Here is a 19,976-nt window from a genome sequence, read left to right as displayed (position 1 = left end):
CTCAAAGTAAGGGAAATTATTATTCCAGGGCCGGATTTACTGCAAGGCAAAATAGGCACGGGCCTACAGTGGCGTCGCAGTCCAAGTGGCGCCTTCTGTTAGCCAACCGGCAATGATCTGCACTGGAGGCGCCTCGAAGTGCACCGCCATCAGCAAGCTTATCGTGTGGGTTTCATCCATCTACAGGTAGCCTCTTTGCTAGGGGCTTTAAATGTGCTAAGTTAGGATTATAGCAGAACTATAACTGTGATGCCACAATTAATGAATTTGCCGAAAAGAAGGAAACTCTTGAAGTAGTTCTCGTGGTGCTTGAGGCTTGAGTTACGTCTTCATTCATGTTTTTAATCTGCACTTTAATTTCTCTATAAGATACTGCACGAAGATATGCAGTTGGCCGTATTTGTATTTTAGAGGTTTTGTTCAATTGAAAATGTAGTTCGCATCACTGCTCGCCATGCATTTTAAAATTAGTTAATTTTTACTATATTTCATGCTACCCCAGTTCATTCAGTTACAGCAGTACATAATGTTCTTATTTTTGAAGTTACTCTTCTTTTTTGTTGTATGAATTAAGCCTAGACATTATTTTTGGAAAGGGTATTCATAAAGTGTTTTAGTTGCATTTAAGTGAAACTGTTTCATATAGTCTTACTCCAAACTGTTTTTTTAATTGAATCGCCCATATTTTCCCTGTGTAAAGATTCAAGCATATACTTCTGCTGTCAGGCATAAATCTGTTTATTCCTTTTTTCCAAGCCTTATGTCATGCAAGTGGTAATGCCATATCATAGGGGGGTCTCAAGTGAGGAGGCGCACTCATTGGAGCGGTGCCTATGGCGTAACTTTGGGTACATCTGGCCCTGGATTATTCAGCAAAAGCAAAAAAATGTCCCCGATAGAAAATGAGGAAATGCTGTCCCCCTCCAACGACCCATTCCCCTTCATTTCCTTCAAATCACTCAGGCAACCTACTGAGACTGCTCAGATGCAGACAGACACGCAATAAAACTGTCCCTCACCACTGTCAGCACTCCGATAGCAGGATTGGCAGACGCCCTCAACACCCCTGATCGACTCGTTCTCTGATGAATGGTGAAAATCAATGTTCAAGTGACAAAATATGACACGTTTGAGGGAGCTTTGCGCCGCATTTGCACACCCCAAACGCAGCAGAAACGCCCACGTCACACTCTCCATCCCATTTTGCCAATCAAACCCCATTCACCAAACAATGAAACAACAGCCTTCCCTGCCTACACTTTTCAATACAGGACTATGTATTTTCCCCTTAAGAAGACCTCATAATCATTAAAGACTACATACCTAGTGAGATTCGCAAAACATATTTGTTAATTTCGACCAAAAAATTTTTTTCTGTAATACTGATGACGTGGTTCGGCTGGTGAAGTAATATTAGATAGCAAAAGAGTCTGAAACCCCTAAAATTAAAAAAATGAGAATACCTCATGTGAATGAAATTGCTTTTTCGCTTTCTCCAACTGAGCCGATGATGACATGTTATCCTCCTCATCTGGACTAGCACACGGAGACAATGGAATGGAGAGTTTATCCTCAGCTTCCAACAACCACGTCAACACTTCCTCCAACGCCACTTGGTATCCACCGAGTTCAACAGACACATTGGTGGCCAAACTGAGGGGACGAGACCCAGGAGCGCTCAACTATAACAAAAACAAATGCATCAAGTTCTCAAACTCCAGTTCATCCATGTAGTAACCAAAACACCCTAAAAGCTAAACATCAAAGCAGATTAAAAATGATAAGTATTTACATCAAATTAAGATAACACTGACTAGAAAAACATAAGGTTACATATGATGAAAAATGTGCACTATATTTGGAAAGTTCTAGTGGCTACTTAATGGTGCAATTTGTGAATAAGCTTTATCAAAAACTCATTAGTTATTTCCGTTCGCGAGCACAAAATCCAGCCCACTATAAGCATAAAATAGATGGCACAGTTACAATTTCAGGTGCTTTAGAGAGTGTACTCACATCTGCTAGTTGAGAGTTTATGTCTGAATCAGTAACTTCTATATCATTTCCTCCTCCAGGATCAACCATATTGGTCCCCGTTTGAGGCAAAGACTGGAACAGGCACATAACATACATCATAATTGACTTTTTGTCTGGAACAGAAGTATTTACATCTGCAAAAGAGAAAAGAATACAGTTGAAGGAGTTGAAAGAGCAGGGGGGAGGGAGGAAAATCATGAAAATCAAGATGATATTGCATCACTTCTCCAAACTCAAAACTGATTTATCACAACTAGAGGACAAGTCATAGAGGCATGTAATCACTCAAGTCAATTTGCACGTCTTCACAAACAATAGTGAATGGAGGTCATGATGAAGCTGGGAATGACTTCAGTCCTCAATACCTTCTGGATCAAGAAGCCTTTCAATTGAAAGATGTTCCAGCGCAATGCGGAAAGCGTGCTCCAGTCTCGCGTTTGGGTGCTTCCTGGCGACATGATTGTAATCAAAGAGGTGAGGACGCCACCTGTGGATGAGGGCATTGAACGCCAAACCATCAGACCATGACGTGGTGAAGTTCTTCACATCCACACCACTGTAGCCCTGGAAAACAAAATGAAGCAAGAATTGAAAAATAATCAGGCTCAGGAAGTTTAAGAAAAGAGAATGATTAATTTATTGGAGATAAAAATGCAGAGATGTACACCTTTGAAAGAGATTTTCATGGCATTCACTACAAAAAGTAGGTACACCACAAGAAATCCAGAAACCATGAAAAAATTTGTATTGTATTTACACAAGGTTATCATGAAAAGTCACACCTTCCACAAAGTGATGGTACGGGCGATTGCTTGTAGGTATGTATTTGAAAGGGCAGAATGAAAACAGAAACAACTAATACAATGCAGAAATTATGATTAAAGTGACTCGAGCAAAGACTGAACGTTGATATGCAGAATGAGTTAATTAGGAAATGTTTCATGAAAGGAAGAGACGTTTCCCAAAACAAACCTGTGTATTTTGCTGACACCATGCTAATAATGTTTTCTCCAAATTAGTCTGCTGCAGTTCAGCCATCAGGTCCTTCAAGTGATAATGCACCTGAAAAAGAATATATGGGTTTCAGAAATGCCCTCACCAAAATCCATATGTGAAGCGCCAAAGAAGAGCATAGATATGAAAAATATATTAAGCAGGTACTTCCACCTTACCTGCCAGTGAAGAATTATACTCCACACAAGTCCAAGGGTTAACTTTGGATTACCATCTACAATGTCATTGCTACTAATGTTCACTAATTTCACCTGTAACAAAGACGAGAAAATTCACTAGTAAAAGAAGTTCATTGCATCAAATCCACTGAACCTTATTGGAAAGAGTAAACAAGGCATAAATAACTCAAAACAGAGTTTACACCTAGAAGAAACCATCTTATTGTTCGCACTGAATGAAAGTGGCATTAATTGACTTTAAACGTGCCAAAAATATGAAATTGTTGCCAAAAGCAAGAATAAGACAAGCAAATATGAAAAGAAATTGGACTTTCATTGAGTGACACGCCTTGAAAATGGGAAACAAGTCGTCTTCCAAAGCGTCGGCCTATACAATTGAGTTAACCTTGTTGCAAACCCAAGAAGAGTTCATCAATATAATTCATCAGGAGAAATTTAAATCGTTTACATATGAAAAGATTTAAAAAGTATCACATATCCTTCAAAACTAATTGATCAATATGTGATTAAAATAGAATAATGAGAGATTCAAATAAAATGGGATTGGTAAAGAATTTGATAAATAAAGGAGATTCAACTGTGGAACTAAGTAACTGTCAACTTCATGAAAATTTCAAAATAAACCCTAGTCTTCAAAATGATACAGTGTGCCAAAAGTAGTCGACGATTTCAAGTTAAGCTGTAGAAAGCAAAGTTTTTTTCCTAACCTAACACAATGAACCCCTTAATCACTGCCATCCAAATAAATGAGATTTCCACATTATTTTTTATTCCATTTAAAATCCTGTAATAAAATCTGTCAATGATGCTGCCAATGGATAGAACCAATGACCATTAAAATTGAAGGAAGAAAAAACTGACATTAGGTAGCCATACTATCTAAGTCATGCTAAAAATACATTTCAAGTACAAAAGTTCAGCGATCCATAAAAATACCTGAGCTCTAAGTGAAACTGTTACATTTTCTACACATAATAATGGCTTACGTTATTCTGTTCCAGTATCTGAAGTGCTTTGTTGACATTGTTGAGGTGGTGGACTCGCATACGTCCCCTCTCTCTCCTCTGAAAATAATGATGAAATACTGTCACCATCTTTTGAACAAATTCAACACACATACATTTATTAGGATAATTGGAGACATTCCCAACAACAGACACGTACACATTGTTTGCCTGTAAGTACTTCCAAGAGAGCCAGAAGCTTGTTGCCATCCCTGAGGTCCAAAAATAAGTCCGTGACTGCGTCGTGGCCACACTGAAACAAAAATGAAATTGAGGAATGGTCATTTATTAACTACTATGTACACCCCATGAGGGGCACACTTATGTATGTATATGCTCATCTTCAAAAGAGCACCAAAGCAAAGCAAGCATTTTTAAAACAACGAAACCTTCAAATTCACATTCGAACATAATTACAGAAATTACCCATAGAAATTGAAACAAAGAGACAGGATTACACACACATGACGATGACACTGCAGTGGCGTGGAGATGGAATAATGTCTGAAAAACACAGAAAATGTTCTGGGAACTGAACTGCGGACATTTTAGTTTCCCGCCAAGCTTTCAAAGCCAATTCTCAACATCCACGGGAAAACTGGGAAAAAAACTCAGTTATCCCTTAAACGCTGAAATCAGAGGGTAAAATTGCAGCCTGACTGAGATTCGAACCCAGAACCTCTCGATTAGTGGTCGTATACTCTATCAGTTCCGCTAGCAGGACACTTGGATTCATCCTAATTTTGGTGAGGACTTATGCACAGAAAACTCCCTTTTGCTTTGGCCCCCAAGAGTGACCAATAGATGGCGCCGGGGCAGCTCACCACTCACCAACAGAAGGAATGGACGAGGACACAAGGATGAAAGGAAACATACTCACTCACACAATTGCAGGAAAGAGACAGGATTATGAGGTTTGGGGAAAATGCGTTACTAACATCTATTGATACTAAAATATTTTTTGCCCACAAGAATGGATAAAGGGATTACTTTTTCCATCACTGAATGTACTATGCTTTTAAAAATGCCTCCATCCTAGTAGCACTGTAAGAAGAGATGAGCAAAGACTCCCTCCCACAAAAAAATTAACTATTGAATCAAGAAAGGAAAATTTACAATCGTGACTTGTATTTATCCCTATTAATGACAAAAATATATTATGAAATAGCATTTTATAGCAATAAGCATTTTTCCCAAAAATATTTCATTCAATATGCGTATCTTGTAGCGTATAATACAGAAAAATATACTCATATGAAACACATTTTATTGCCTTTACTTTTAGTTAGCTACTTTCACTACTATCTACTTTCACTTCTCTACAGAATTTCTTTGAGGACAGCATTTTTCGTACTGCTGCATCAGCTTCCCTCTGCATGGAACCTCCCCACCTGACAATTGCACCAATTGACAATGCTGTTTTCGAATTCCTCCTCGGTTTCGAAATGTCGTCCCCTGAGCCACTGCTTCACGTGCAAGAAAAGGAAGAAGTCGGTCGGTGCAAAGTCAGGTCTGTATGGTGGGGCTCAAAGAGTTCCTGAGGAAAATCTTCAATTTTCTCATTGGTTTCGACAGCAGAGTGAGCCTGTGGCTTGGTCCAATTGGTGCAACTCTCAGGTGGCAAGCAGAGGGGTTGAAGAAGCTCGTGCAGCCGGACAAAAATACCTGGAAGTGAACGTCGATCACATAGAGAAGTGAAGTAGGTTTGTAGCCAACTAGAAGTGAAGCCAATAAAACGTGTTTCATATGAGTCTATTTTTTCCTAGGTGACCAAACAGCCCTTACCTTATGAATATGCCTCGCATTTTTAAACCAACTTTTGAAGGCTTTACATTTATACACTCCACACACTTATGGAAATTATTCAGCATTTGCTTGTATTTTCATAATACTGTAGCTAGTAATAAAAGCTGTAAACAAAGCAACTGTAAACCAAATATCCACATACAAGTACAATTTTTACTTCCACAATACAAAAATAAATAATTATTTTCAGAATAATAAATCATTATTAATTCTAGCATGAATACCAGACTATCTACTTCTCATCCTAAAAAAGTAATTAGGAGATGAGTACAAAAAGTGAAAATTGGCAAGCTTACTTTCACTGCTTTTGTCACCATTAAAAGTGGCTGCCATTATTACTATTACAGTACAGTGGAACCTCGATATATCGTTTTTCAGGGGGATGGATGAAAAAAACGATCAATGCGGGAATGTTTGACCAGGTTGCCTATGTCCCAGGAAACTTGCGAATTATGATATTTATTAATGGATTCAAACATGATTTTAGCTGATTACAGGATTATCATTACTTTATCGAACTTAGGTCATATTATTGATTTGACTTATATATTTCTTTCAAATATCCTGAAGGAACATGCCACCTTGCTAAAAAATGTTTGCACTCCACTCGGCATTTTCACTGCTATTATGGATTTCTGTCTGATTTAAAAATTCTTAACCATCAAACGCCATTTCAAGTACACATATTTACGAGAGGAATGTGCATGTTATGCCTAAAACAGCAATTAAATTTTTAATATGATTGAGGCAATGTGTAAAGCATTAACAATGTTGCGTTAATCGTCAGTCCTTCATCCCACTTTTATTTTCACCAGGTATCTTGCTCTACCCCCACCCCTGCCGTCATGTGCTAGCGGACAACCCGAAGCGCTCTGCAATATTCACGCATTTCTAGCCCGGATTCTTTTCTTTGTCTTCAATTATTTTCAGTCCATATTTTAAAGTTCTCGCTTGTTTCTTCGGAGGGGCCATGGTCCGAAGACGAATAAAAATAAAACTAATAAAAATGAAACCGGACTTTATTGAACCCACACGGAAAACACTAGCTGGTTTTAAGTCAACTCACCCTGGAAAGTACGGAACTACTCGTACGAGGTGAAGTTCGGCACTAATGATATCGCGTACGGCGTAAGCAGAGCTTACTGCAGAGGGTGAAGCATGACCATATGACTGCGCCATGAATTTTTTTGTTCTAAAGATAAGGCAACTTACCCATTCTTTTCTAATGAGCGTAGCGCCAGATGTGCAGATGAATTCGGATTGCTAGTAGGGAGAAACAAAATATCCTGAGAAGACATCGCTTCGTTAGCCACTCTGACTATTGAGACTTGTAGCATAACTCGTAAATTGTAACCTGATGCCCTTTTTTCGAAAAAAATGCCGAGAAGCTCACAATCAGTTGCGAGGATATCGAGATCCGCCAGAAATCACCATCGTATTCTTCCAACTATTTCCTTGCTTAAAATGCTTAAATAAGATTAACACGAAATACGTCGTGTTTGGTATCATTCTTTTTTGAATTACGTGCAAATTACTAATATTTCAATCTAATGAAAGTATAATACCAATTGCCGAAATTCATTGTTCGACACCTTTTTGGGCTAGTAGGTGATTCATAGGCTGAAAAAATTCAGTGGGCGAGAATCGGAGAGGCGTGAAACACGATTCTATTTTTCTCGTGTAACTTGATTTTTTAAAAGCTAATTGGAAGGTCTTCGTAATACGATCCCTGCACGAGCTGGGACCTTTTTTTTCTTTCGGAGAAGAGGAAAGCTTCAGAGGGGGGAAGGCGAGTGCTGAATGGAGGGGGATTGAGGATCTTGGGAAATGCGCTAATGTAACTATTCCACGGCTCTCAGCTTCTCCATATAGTATTTCAATCTCCTGGGGAAGATTTAAACTGTCTGTCATTATTAGCCACAAACAACACGTTGTACACTTCGTCTCAATTTCGTCAAACGATGGATGCGGAATTCTCCATACCCACATCTCGAATGCCTCCAATCCTCTCTCGTCGTCTTTCCTCAATGTCCACGTTTCCGCACCGCTACACTCCAGATCAAACTCTTCGCAAACCTTTTCTTTAAACTCTAAGATAATGATCCTCTTAGAAGCTCCTTCCTGTTCATGAACGCCTACTTTGCTAATGCAATTCGCTTCCTGATGTCCTTACTACTGTATCCGTTTTCCTCTAATGTGCTGTCTAAATAGGTGAACTGCTCAACCTGCTCAAGTTTTTCAGCACCGACCTTTATCTTAAGTCTCACATTCTTCGCTCATTTACAAAACCGCATAATCTTGGTCTTCTTGTGATTAATCCTCATCCCATTCTCCTCGCAACGCTCGTATAACGCATCCACTAGAGCCTGAAGCTCCATCGCTGACTGGCTAATCAGCGCCTGATCATCCGCGAATCTCACTGATTTGAACATCATTACTCCCACATTCACTTCAGCTTCCACCTAATCCCACACTTCTCTTACCAACTCCTCAGCGTATGCATTAATGAGCAGCGGCAATAGAGGATAGTCTTGCCTCACACCTCGGCCAATGCTTGCCTACCCAGATTCTACGTCTCCTATGCAGTCTGGGCCATATACAGATTATTAAGTTCCCTATTCTTTCTTTTGCCCTGCACTGTGTCCACATTCTTCCACTTCCTCCTCTCCTCCATTACTTTTACTCCTTTACGATTGCCTCCGTAACCCAAGGCTTCTTTATCCTTCTGCTGTCAACGTAGCTAATTGACTTCTCCACTGCTTTGATTATTCCCGCTTTGACATTATCACACCCTTCCTCCACCGTCTGTGTACTTCCAATCTCACGTATTCTAATGTCCACTAGTTCCTGATATTCTCTCCTCATACTCCCCTTCAGGGCTTCTATGTTCCATTTCCTTGCCTTTCTAACTTTCATAAGTTATTGAATCTTACGTTGCATTTCATGAGCACTAGGTTGTGGTCTGAATCCGCATCCGCTGCAGGGAAGCTGCGTATGTTTTTCACACTATTCCTAAACCTCTGTCTTATTAGAATACAGTCTATCTGATATCTACCCACATCCCCTGGACTTTTCCATGTGTACCTTCGCCCTTTATGATGATTGAACCACGTGTTTGTGATGAATAATTTATTTCTCCTGCAAAATTCTGCCTCATTCTCTCCCCTGTCGTTCCGAATTCCTAATCCAAATTCTCCTGTTTCGTTTCCATCCCTCCCTTCCCCGACTGAAGGTTTCCAGTCCCCCATCACTACCAGATTTTTCACCCGGTGTGTCTCTAATTATTTCCTCGAGCTGTTCATACACCTCATCTACTTCTTCCTCCCTACGATTGCTAGTGAGCATGTAAACTTGGATCACCATGAGGTTGGTGGGCCGCGCCTCAATTTCTACCACCAGAATCCTATCGCTTACCTGATCTATACCTACCACACGCTTACCCATCTTCCCGTTTAATACTAAAGCTACCTCTCGCTGGCTTCCCTCTCCACCACTATATATAACCCTATAATCATCACTCCAATAGTCCCCCCATCCCTCCACCTCACCTCGCATAATCCTAAGATATCTAGCCTCCCTTTATCCATTTCCCTCTTGATGTTGTCTAACTTCCCCGCTCTCATCCTTGTCCTCACATTTCACGCCCCTACATTTATATCCGACTTCTTCCTCTCCATCTTCTTGGTCTTCTTTTCTTCATTGCTGCTCCTGATGATTATGATAAGTCTCCGTAAGGATTTTGCATGTTGACGACCCCGAGGACCTTGCCGACTTCGCTGCCGTGAACGACACCCGCCCTTTGCGGATGGACCACTTTCGATGAGGTTCCGAGGCTCATTTGGTTGTACTTCATGTTTTCAGGGAAGAGGTAGTTGGTAAGGTTTCCCACTTCCATTCCAACAGTGTTTTGACAAGGTTGTAGCCCAATGGAAAGGATGGATAGTAATATCCCTTTAGATAAGTTTAAGAAAAGAATATTTGAGTGGCTTTTTTCAAGACATTTTTAGGCTCCATAACAATAAAATCTTTATTTATATGTTTACTTGCAAACGGCGATACCAACGCCAAAATAATTCGAGCAAATTAGTAAAATGAGGACTGTAAATTTAAACACAATCATGAGATGAATCTTTATTAATTGAAAGTTTCCTGAGAAAAACATTCACCAAAATGAGGGATTGAACCACAGACAAATTCCCGGAAATTTTTCAGGAGAACTGAATGGTGAGTGACGTTATGGTCCGTGCATTTTCCACTCAAAGAGACCCAGTTCAATTCTCCGTGCGGGGGTACTTCTCCTGCGGGAATTCGAGCGAACAAAATCTCTGATAGCGCGCTGGAATTTGCTGCCTACATGGAATATATTCGTTTCCATTTCCCGATAAGAAATGAAATTGAAACATAAGGTGGGAAACTCCAGCCTAGGCAAGGAAGGTGCAGGGAGGAATCGATTCAAAGACATATTCTGTGACTTAGCCCTTAAGAACGCCGGGGAGCGCTATTGCGCTCCTCCTATCTCTCGCGAAAAGTGCCTGATGCTGATAGTTCATTAATAATTCAATAGTCAGTATTCATTTTATTTTAAAATTAACTGTTTTCTTTTAATTATAAAAATTAACTCATATCACCAAAAATTCGTCAAATAATATAATAAAAATGTGAAACCACATATAATAAAGATTTCCTAAAGTTCTAGAACGTATACCTTTACTTGTTTTTGAGATCTAATCTTTTTCCCTAACCTACTGCAAAATCAGCAAAAATACCTCGGCACTTTTGGAATAGTTCCTAGAAAATCGGTTGGCACTCAAATGGTTAAACTGAATTGTAGACTGGCGACGTATTTTACCTGGAAACAAATTTGTACCGAGCAATGGACATGATAGCAGAATAGATTCCGAATCGAATGGTCTATTATACAGGCGATGCATTACAACGATCAAACCATAAATCCTAGAGTTACAATGGAAAATATACACACAAATGAGTTATGAAGTTGAATTGTGACTTACCTTAATGAGTTGTGAGTTGATCCATTTCGAAAACGTTTTCTTTTGTACATCTTCTCGTTCGTCTGGAAAGAAAAAAGAATTCATAAAATTTACGTGGACTATTTTCATCAAAAATATGACTCAATCATATTAATCATCAAATGTACGCTTAACTACTGAATTCAATAACTCGATGTCTTTGTGAGTCACAAATAAGTCATAAAAATGCGTTCTACATTTACATTGGCACAGGATACTCTTTTTCATGCCATAGATGTCGTTCTACTCTAATAATAACGTATTTATACCCTCTCAGGCACAACATCCAGCCTTCTCTGTATCACTGAATGATGCCTTCGTTAACTACGTCAAGAACCCAAGATTTCCAAGCCAGGGTCAGGCCATGTTCGAAAATTTTCATTCGCCTTTTATGGCTGCTAACATAGGACGAAACTCATTTAAAGCACATCGAGTCCTTCAATGCCAGTAAAACGGATTCCTCCCAGACTTCCAATAAAAAAACTACTTGCTTTCCGAAAAATCAGAGGCAATGATCATAAGAGGCATATTTAATTTTACAACGATATATACCAATTTTTTACCAATGATTCTTGTCTAAGTCCAAATATTGCATTCACAAAAACTACGGCGTCCATAGAAGATTCGGAAATGATCATATTAACGTTATCAAACACCGTTGAAGTTACCCTGGATTCCTGAATCCCTAATGCGAGTTGTTAATCGAAACGTTGAAAGGAGATATAGAGGGCTGCCAACGTTTCGGGGTACGAGTCGTACTTCATCTTCAGGGCAGGGTTTACACAAAGACCTATTCGAAAGTGAAAAACTGAGTGGTGTATATGAGATTGAGTGTTGCGAGTGCCATGCGCAATATATAGGTCAGACAGGAAGAGATTTCAACACGAGATTCAATGAACATAGGAAGTGCATCGCCCATAGTAACCCAACTTCGATGGTGGCCAAACACATCATTGAGAGCGGCCACAATCCAAACTTCACAACCAAAGTTCTCCATAAACACACCAAAGGGAGGAAATTAGACGCCTTGGAACAATTAGAGATCCACCAACGTAAACATTCCCAGGTTTCCCTTCTCAATGACCACCTCTACCTTTCAAAATCGCCCTTGCTTTCCAATAGTGCGGTTCCCAGAAGTGTTACAATCCCTTCTCCCCCCCTCCTGTCGCCCACTCGACGTGAATGAGATCCCACAAGAACCATACAATGAATCCTAACCGCCGACCCCCCCCCCCCCCCGCCCCCCACCTACACACCCTCAGAAGAACGCGTCCTCGAGGACCCTACTAATCCGCACGGCAGCCTACGGGCACAGAAGACGTCTTCCCCCCCCCATTCACGGATGGCCCTCGGAAACAACACCCGAAGATAAGAAGACCGCCACGTGTATTCAAATGCTTTCATTTCTATGTTCAAAGTTTGTTAACCCTGGAAAAAACCCTTCAATTTCCTACCTTTTTACCTCCTCTGGTTTTTCCACTCTCCCATCCCCCCCCCCCCCGCCTTGCACCCATTCCAGCCACCTCCTTGAGGACCTTCCACCCCATTTCTACTCTCTCAGTTGTACCTTGAAAATGATGTAGTAACATCGAAACTCGAGTCGAATTAAATTTTATTTTTGTGGAAATTGCAAGTCAGTGTTTCATTATGAATCAATTCCACTCCATCTCGCTTGATTCCTCGAATTTTATAAGAGGTAAAGAGCTTTTCTCGACAATTAGTGGGATTGAATTTTCAAGAGCAAATGGATGCAAGGATGATGAGACACCTTAGTTCCAATAACTTGACACTAAACTCACTCAGAGACTAAAATCCGGGGTTTGTTTCGATAGGTGAGGGTAGAGCTCACCCCGCAACTTGTGACGCAACGGCAACGCTGCGTGACGCGTGAACCTCGTGAATATCGCGTGAGCAATGCTTGAAGAAGCCGTAAACACATTGGGTTCGTGGAAATAGCGGCCAAAATTTTATCATCATGGTGAAACAAAACGTTGATTTTGTTCTGGCTGATTCCCGAAATGAACTAACATTATCAACCGAGAATCTGAAGAATTTTTTTTCTCAAAACGAATCATTCCATTGAAATGAAACTTCTTAAAATGAAATGTTTACCGTTTTGAGAGAGAGAGAGAGAGAGAGAGAGAGAGAGAGCAATCATGGCAATTATCGTGGATGTTTTAATTTGTGCACATACCATCCCTTTACTGACTACTCCATCACAATCAGTATCTTTACCCTACTGCCTGTTTTCTTGCCCTCTGAAGGGAGGAAATTCGGGGCTGTAGCCGTTACTTTCAGGATAACCATTCAAATTTAGTTGGAACAGAATTTTTTTAAGCAGAGGCCTCGTCTTAGTCAACCTATGTTCCTGCGAATTCTTCAAATCAGTTTCGTACTATAAAAAAATGGTAAGCATGTGTCATCAAAGTGAAAGAGTAACTCAGAAACAGGGATATTTACAAGAAAATATTCGTAAGTTCACTTATATTTACATCATACATATACTTTCAAAAGATTTGGACAAAGTTTGTGGCACAACTTCTGCTTCTCAAGGAAATTTAGTATCCTCTACTCCTTTCATACATTTTAGCTGGGCTCCGCAAACATTGCGCTTGTAAGTGAATCAAGTTGCACTCAGTGGGATAAATTATTTTATAACTGCAAATTTATCATTCCGCTTCCCTTTATGTAAGATTTAATGATTATTTTGTGTGCATTTACTGCATACTTGCACCATTTTTCACCCTTAGATGTTATAATACTTATTCTTAGTTTCCTTTTATGTGAACACTGTGGCCTCGTCACCAACGCTTTGAGCTCGGGGAGTGAAGAATGAGGGGTCTGGACTGTCTCTCATTACTTTTTCAGCTCGTTTTCGTACTTATTTACAGGTTTTTTATCAGCGTAATTTCGCCCTCATTGCTGTTATGCTTTTATTAATAATAGCGCGGATTTTTAAAATTAGGAAAAAAATGGAGGATAAAATCCTGGCGTTGGCGTTAACGTACACTTTAAGGTCTGGCGAAAAGAGTCAAACATTACATTTTATTATTTGACACTTATTCTGTTTCGATTAATGAAAGTTCAAAATATTAGCAAGTATTCATTCAGCACGCATTTGCCCACGGTTTCTCTGTTTTGTTGTAAGATTTGCAAAGTTATCCGTGTTTACTATTTACTATTTGTGCTTCTATTTGTCATCTTGGAGGTACCTCATGGTGTCAAATGTGCTTATTTATTTATTTATTTATTTAAGAAGTTGCTCACATACGGCATTTCTGCCAATTTATAGTGACGCAGTAACAAACATAAAATTTTAACATAAAAAATCTGAACAAAGAGTACAGGCATAAGATAATAAAGAACAAAATAGAAGGCACGAGGAAAGGGAGGTGGAGAGGGAGGTTTATTTATTAGCCGAGGAATGGGACATGGCAAATTTATGCTTATTGTGAGTAATGCGATATCGTAGTATTTCCTGCTGTACACATTTGAGATTATCATGTGTTTCTTTGTACTATTTGTCACATCACCAGGTTAGCGTCGAAGACCCTTTCCGTTGCTGTGGTTGGCTTTTAATGCTCAAGATAGAAACAAAGTGTGAAAACCAGGGCAAATACGCAATAAATTCACACGAAATAATCATTAAATCCAACATAAATTGGAGCAGAATGATATATTTGCAATTAAAAAGTAAAATTTCCCGTTGAGTGCGTATATATATTTAAGCATATACGAATTGTTTGCTGTGTGTGGCCAAAGACAACGAAAGGAGTAATGGTGTCCAATACCTCCATTCTTTCGGTGCTACCGGATCGGTTGTTCGTTTAAAACAAAAGAGTTTCGCTGGCACTGCTGCCAGCGTCTTCAGGTCGAACATCGAACGATTCTCGTTCTCCTAGTGTAAGGGCTCAGTCCCGCTGGTTGTGGCCGCTGCTCTCTCATTGGTCCTTTTGATTAGTCTCCTTCAATTGGCACCCAAGTGGAATAGCCATCGTCCCTATTAAAAGTGTCTGTCCGGGCTATCTCAATTGATAAGTCTGGGATAATAACTGCCTTCTTTTACTATTATCCTGGCTTCGTCGAATTTGATGCCAAGTCCCGGGGTCCAGGCATGTTCTGATATGGCCGACAGCCATTGGAATTGGCTATTCTTCGTGACCATTCGGTGCTCGGTAAGTTCTTGGGAGCTATGCCGAAGTTATGTCCTTTAAATAACACTGAGGTGGTATCGTCGTCCAATAACCTCTCAGTCAGGTTAACCACAGAACGATCTGACACAGCTTCATGTCAGCAATGCCCACTCCATGTCAGGCAATACAAAACAGACCGATTGCATATTAGTCCAAACACCAGAGGAAAAATTTCACTGACAGTGAAAAATGTAAGGATAATAATGGAATACTTATTCTCAGACAGAAAATAACAATAATGGTACCAAAAGAAGTCCATTCGTAAATACTGAGTCGTCCATCCGAATGTACTTTGCCAACCCGTGGGCACTGCCAGAAACAAATCAACTCGTATAATAGTGACATGACGGATTCTAACCCTATGGCAGACGAGTCATTACGCCTAGCTGACAGACCGCGGTTTCCATATACTTCATGCGACCCACTCGACTTTTACAAGTATTTTATTATCACTTACGAGAGTGTCTGTTGAAGAGATGCCAAATCTTCCGGGTGTATCAGTGAAACGCTGCCATTGTCTGAAGGCTGGCACAAAGCCGAGCCTTTCTTCCCCACGACATCACGAAATTCGAACAAAATCAACGAGAGAAGTTTAAGTAAGCAAGACCTCCACGCTTCATTATTAGGTTTCCCACTACTGCTTTGTCCCCGTCATAATAACATAAATTAACTTTTACAACAAGACGCAGGTAGTACCAAATGATTTACAAAGCAGGGTACCAGTTACAGAACTTTATTTTTCATTCGATAAACGCACATGTAGGAAGACTACTCAGCAAAGAGTTTTTCCCTTTCAACTTGAGAGGTTGATACGATTATCCTTGTCCTGATTGAATCAAAATAATGCAATTAAGGTGATTTGTTAATTCATAAAGGCATATGATAATAATAATCTTATTGGTCCAACGATCAAGTGCATGATATAGAACAGGACAGCAAATAATAACACAGTTTACATTGCTACTATCACAAAACATATTATGACAATATTAAATTGGAAATTAACGTAAACAACAACTTTGTAATACATTTTATGAAGTAAAATTTCCTTGATTGTGGACTTAATATAGAAAAACTAATAACACACTTCAATTTTTTAGGTTCAGCTTCATAGACCCATTGAATTTGAACCACACACTGCAGTTGCAGTGCGTATGGGACAATTAGACCATTGGAAATTTTAGTTAAGTGATTGTGTACAGCACGGTTTTCATTGAATTGGGTGATACCATTGTGAGTCTACAGCAGCACATGTAAAATATAGATGCGAAGAAAAGGGAAAAGGGTTTTTTACTCGTCCTTAACGCAACGTCGAGCTACGGCGCTGGGACCAAGTCTAAACTGTGCGTGCAGAAATTCTGTGTCGAACTACGCGATGTATTTTCGAGAGCATGCTTCGTTTCATGCGAGCACAAATTTACTCCTCTAACGGCGTGAGTTTTTTTGTTCGCATTCAATGCCACCGGAACACTTCGACACAAACTACCACCCTGTCGCTCTCAACAATTGAAGGACCACCAAGTTTAACTTCAGCGGAGGCAAACTGACACGCTACAAGCTTAAGGTGTCTCGAGCGCCTCCGTAAAAGGAACAAGAAATTGATGAAACTTTGGCCACATATTATTTGAGAGACGACTTTCAATGATCCACCACAAAACGGATTCCCATGTACCGTTTTTGAGATATTTGGCGGTCTCTTAGATTAGAATAATTAAATATGGGCTCTTATGGAGAAATACGTTTTTTTTCGAGCTAGCGAAGCTGTTTGTGACAAGATGTTTTTAAGAAGGCACTCATTAGAAGCACAATTCTGGGACTAATCTAAATATACACAGAAAAGTATAGGTCCATGGTTAAATAAGAAATATATTTGCGAAAAACTGCCTGAAACTGGCAAGGTGGTTTGGAATCTCTCGTACCAACATCGCATAACCACATACAATGACTTCGCCTCCTAAGTTACACATTAATGTTTAGTTTTCCGGCTTTTACATACACCTTTCATATCATTTCTTCATAAATATATAGATATATTTATTTACGATTTACCACTTAGGTTGTGAATATATACAAGGAGACATCGCGAGAGTGATGCTAGGAATCTGGATGACGACATACGGTGGTCCCAAATCGAAAAAAGCCAAAAGTCGTTTTTTCGAATTTTTTCAAGGAATTTTTGAACCTTATATTCAGATTCTAAAGTGTACAAAATACACTACTAAGTTGGTATTTTTGTTCATCATAGCGGCTGCAGGCATCCTTCAAACATTCACCGTAAAATGACGGTTGCGTGAAATCGGTCGATTTTGAAGAAGTTCAACGTCATGGAGGACAAACTTTATACGCGAAATATTGAGCCAAAAACCCTTTTTACCTGAAAATAAAAACATTATAACATAACTGACATAAATTTTATTCGGATTTTTCAATTTTTACTATTTTATATAAATTTTTTAACTTTTAGCGGTTTTTACCGGAATTTTCAAATAAAATGTACAATACAGTTTAGAGCGACAAGTTCCGCCGCGGTGTCTTTTGCACCAATTCAAAGGGAAAAGTATATGAAACGTAGTAGTAAAGAAAATTTTTGCTACTATTTGCTACTTCGACCTCAGCATTGATTTAACTACGACGAAGCAATGCGCTGACGCGGGCGGCTCGAGGAAATCCAGTATTTATGAGTATTATTCAACATTGTTGGCAATTTTATTTCTATAAAAATATTTACCCTATGAATAAACATCTCTTGTCATAATAAAAACATTTTATCATTAATAGTTTCCAGTTAACCTTACCGCTTTTATTTACGCGTGCCCATGCTCTCATAAAAATTGCTTTTGGACTCGAGCGGAAGGATATAATCATGGAACGAAATTTCGCAGCTGTCCATATAGTAATCCTCAAAAACTTGAATGCATTCATAACAAAAAAGAATCCCTCAAATGCTAATCCACCCTTTCCTTCCGTTAGACGGATTAGTTTTCGCCCTCACGCGGCACATTGACCCCCTGTCGCCTCCTTAGCTGCCTCCTCAACCGCATGCAGGGTTAACGACTGCCGAAAAGGCCTAAGCTTTATTGCACCAACTGCGGAAACTCATCCACCGCTCTTTGTACTCCTGGAATGAATTGCTCTCCGGCCACCGGGGATGAACGGAGTAAGCCTTTTCACCCTTCAAATGGGAATTTTCCTAGAAAATGGAGATAACAGCATTGCGAACCTCACACTGTGGAAAACCCAAATTACTTTTAGACATCGCTGGCCCGAAATTTTCTCGCCAAAACTCAGTTTTACTCAGATTTTGCCAAACGAGAGACGTGAAAGTGAGTTTCCTCAAGCGGGAAAGATGTCGAGTATTATCAAAGTTTTGTAAAAAAGACTTGTAGGGTTGAAGAAGAGCGCCCTTACTGTTTTAGTTAAGTGTTGTTCGATAACCCCCGCCAAACAATTCTATTATTATTTTTGGTGCAATAAGGGTATTTGATTTAACTGTCGTCGCTTGTTTAGGCCAGGCCTAGCGATGGAAGCAAGCAGGTCTTGGTAATTAGGAAAAAGAAAATTCAGAAGTCCTTAAAACGAGGACAGGGTACAATGTGGACTTTTTGAAACAAAGCTACGGAACATCAAATGATGGCAACACGGCCAGACGTTTTTTGCGGATGCGGAAGCCCTGTGCTGAAATCACTGGTAGGTGTTATCTTAAAATTATTCAGTTTCTTTTTCTGGAATGCCTCGTGTGAATTTAATACTTGTTATTTTAAATTAATTGTTAACTATCAGTGGCGAAACAATTTTTCCTACGAATTTTACCTTTACTATGGAGATTACACTAAATATGATGCCACTATCTTTTTTCAAGGAATTGACAAAAACCTATTTAATCGGTTTGCTGTTATCCTTAAGGCATTGACGAGTGGCCTTGAGCTAAATTACGTATTATTTACAGAATACTCACACTCAACGAAAGGTTTATACGTTAAGCTGTATTCATGGTATCGTCGTCCATAAGGTACTCATACATGGATCAGCCATCGCCAAAGAACCTGCCCTTGCTATTGCCCACTTGTCCGAAGAGACAACGGATGTAAAAAGATTCAGGCAGCACCATGCAAGGAAATTTTCCAGCATTGCAACGAATGAAGGCCTGTTTAAAAGATTAATCCTAACTTCAGACCAATCATATCAAGTATTTCTAAGGTTCAAAGAGGAAAATTAATTCAATTACCAGCCGAGGTAAAGAGTTTATCAATCCTGGAAGAATTGAGTGAGGACGACAGTGATGAGGATTTGTCGGATAGTGATTATGAATGTATTTATTTTTTTCGTAACAATGATTGAGAAAGATAAGGAAAAATGTTAACTTATTTTTTTTACCATTAAACAAACCCAATTGAGTGGAAAATCTCATTTAATTTTTCGTTCAAAATCATGTGCCCGTAAAATTGATGCCCCACCGCGTAGTGAGCTTATTGCAAGAGTATCAATAAATTTGGCTTTTAACTTGAATTGGAGGAGTTGTGAAGTATTGTTTATGACATTTCAGTGTTTGTCTCCATTGAAACTTGTGAAATAAGGAACCCCGTTTAAAATTGCTTCCAAATCCATTGGCACGATTCAAGAAACTATAAAATTTTCTACTAAATTAGAATTAGATGTTATAATTTTTAAACAATTAATAGAGCACAATTATACTAAAAATAGGTTTATAATATA

At 39.4% G+C, this 19,976-nt stretch overlaps 1 protein-coding gene across 10 annotated transcripts in view; it reads right to left on the bottom strand.

The window, feature by feature from the left end:
* LOC124166034 (dystrophin, isoforms A/C/F/G/H-like) overlaps window positions 1-19,976 on the bottom strand; it is a 957,857-nt gene that overhangs the window by 731,702 nt on the left and 206,179 nt on the right. For all 10 annotated transcript variants that reach the window (XR_006866384.1, XM_046543616.1, XM_046543612.1 and 7 more), the window contains exons 2-9: window positions 11,053-11,114; window positions 4,395-4,487; window positions 4,217-4,294; window positions 3,210-3,302; window positions 3,010-3,099; window positions 2,403-2,601; window positions 2,017-2,171; window positions 1,464-1,682 (exon numbers count right to left, since the gene is read on the bottom strand). Coding sequence is in view for 9 of the 10 variants with exons in the window: in XM_046543616.1 (XP_046399572.1) it covers window positions 1,464-1,682; window positions 2,017-2,171; window positions 2,403-2,601; window positions 3,010-3,099; window positions 3,210-3,302; window positions 4,217-4,294; window positions 4,395-4,487; window positions 11,053-11,114 (989 nt within the window). In the remaining variant the exon portion in view is untranslated. The remainder of the gene's footprint in view (window positions 1-1,463; window positions 1,683-2,016; window positions 2,172-2,402; window positions 2,602-3,009; window positions 3,100-3,209; window positions 3,303-4,216; window positions 4,295-4,394; window positions 4,488-11,052; window positions 11,115-19,976) is intronic.

Source organism: Ischnura elegans, chromosome 9, assembly GCF_921293095.1.
Source record: "Ischnura elegans chromosome 9, ioIscEleg1.1, whole genome shotgun sequence".
In the NCBI taxonomy this organism is placed as follows: Eukaryota; Metazoa; Arthropoda; class Insecta; order Odonata; family Coenagrionidae; genus Ischnura; species Ischnura elegans.
The sequence above is the reverse complement of the archived record's forward strand: the minus strand, read 5'-3'. Positions and strand labels throughout refer to the sequence as shown.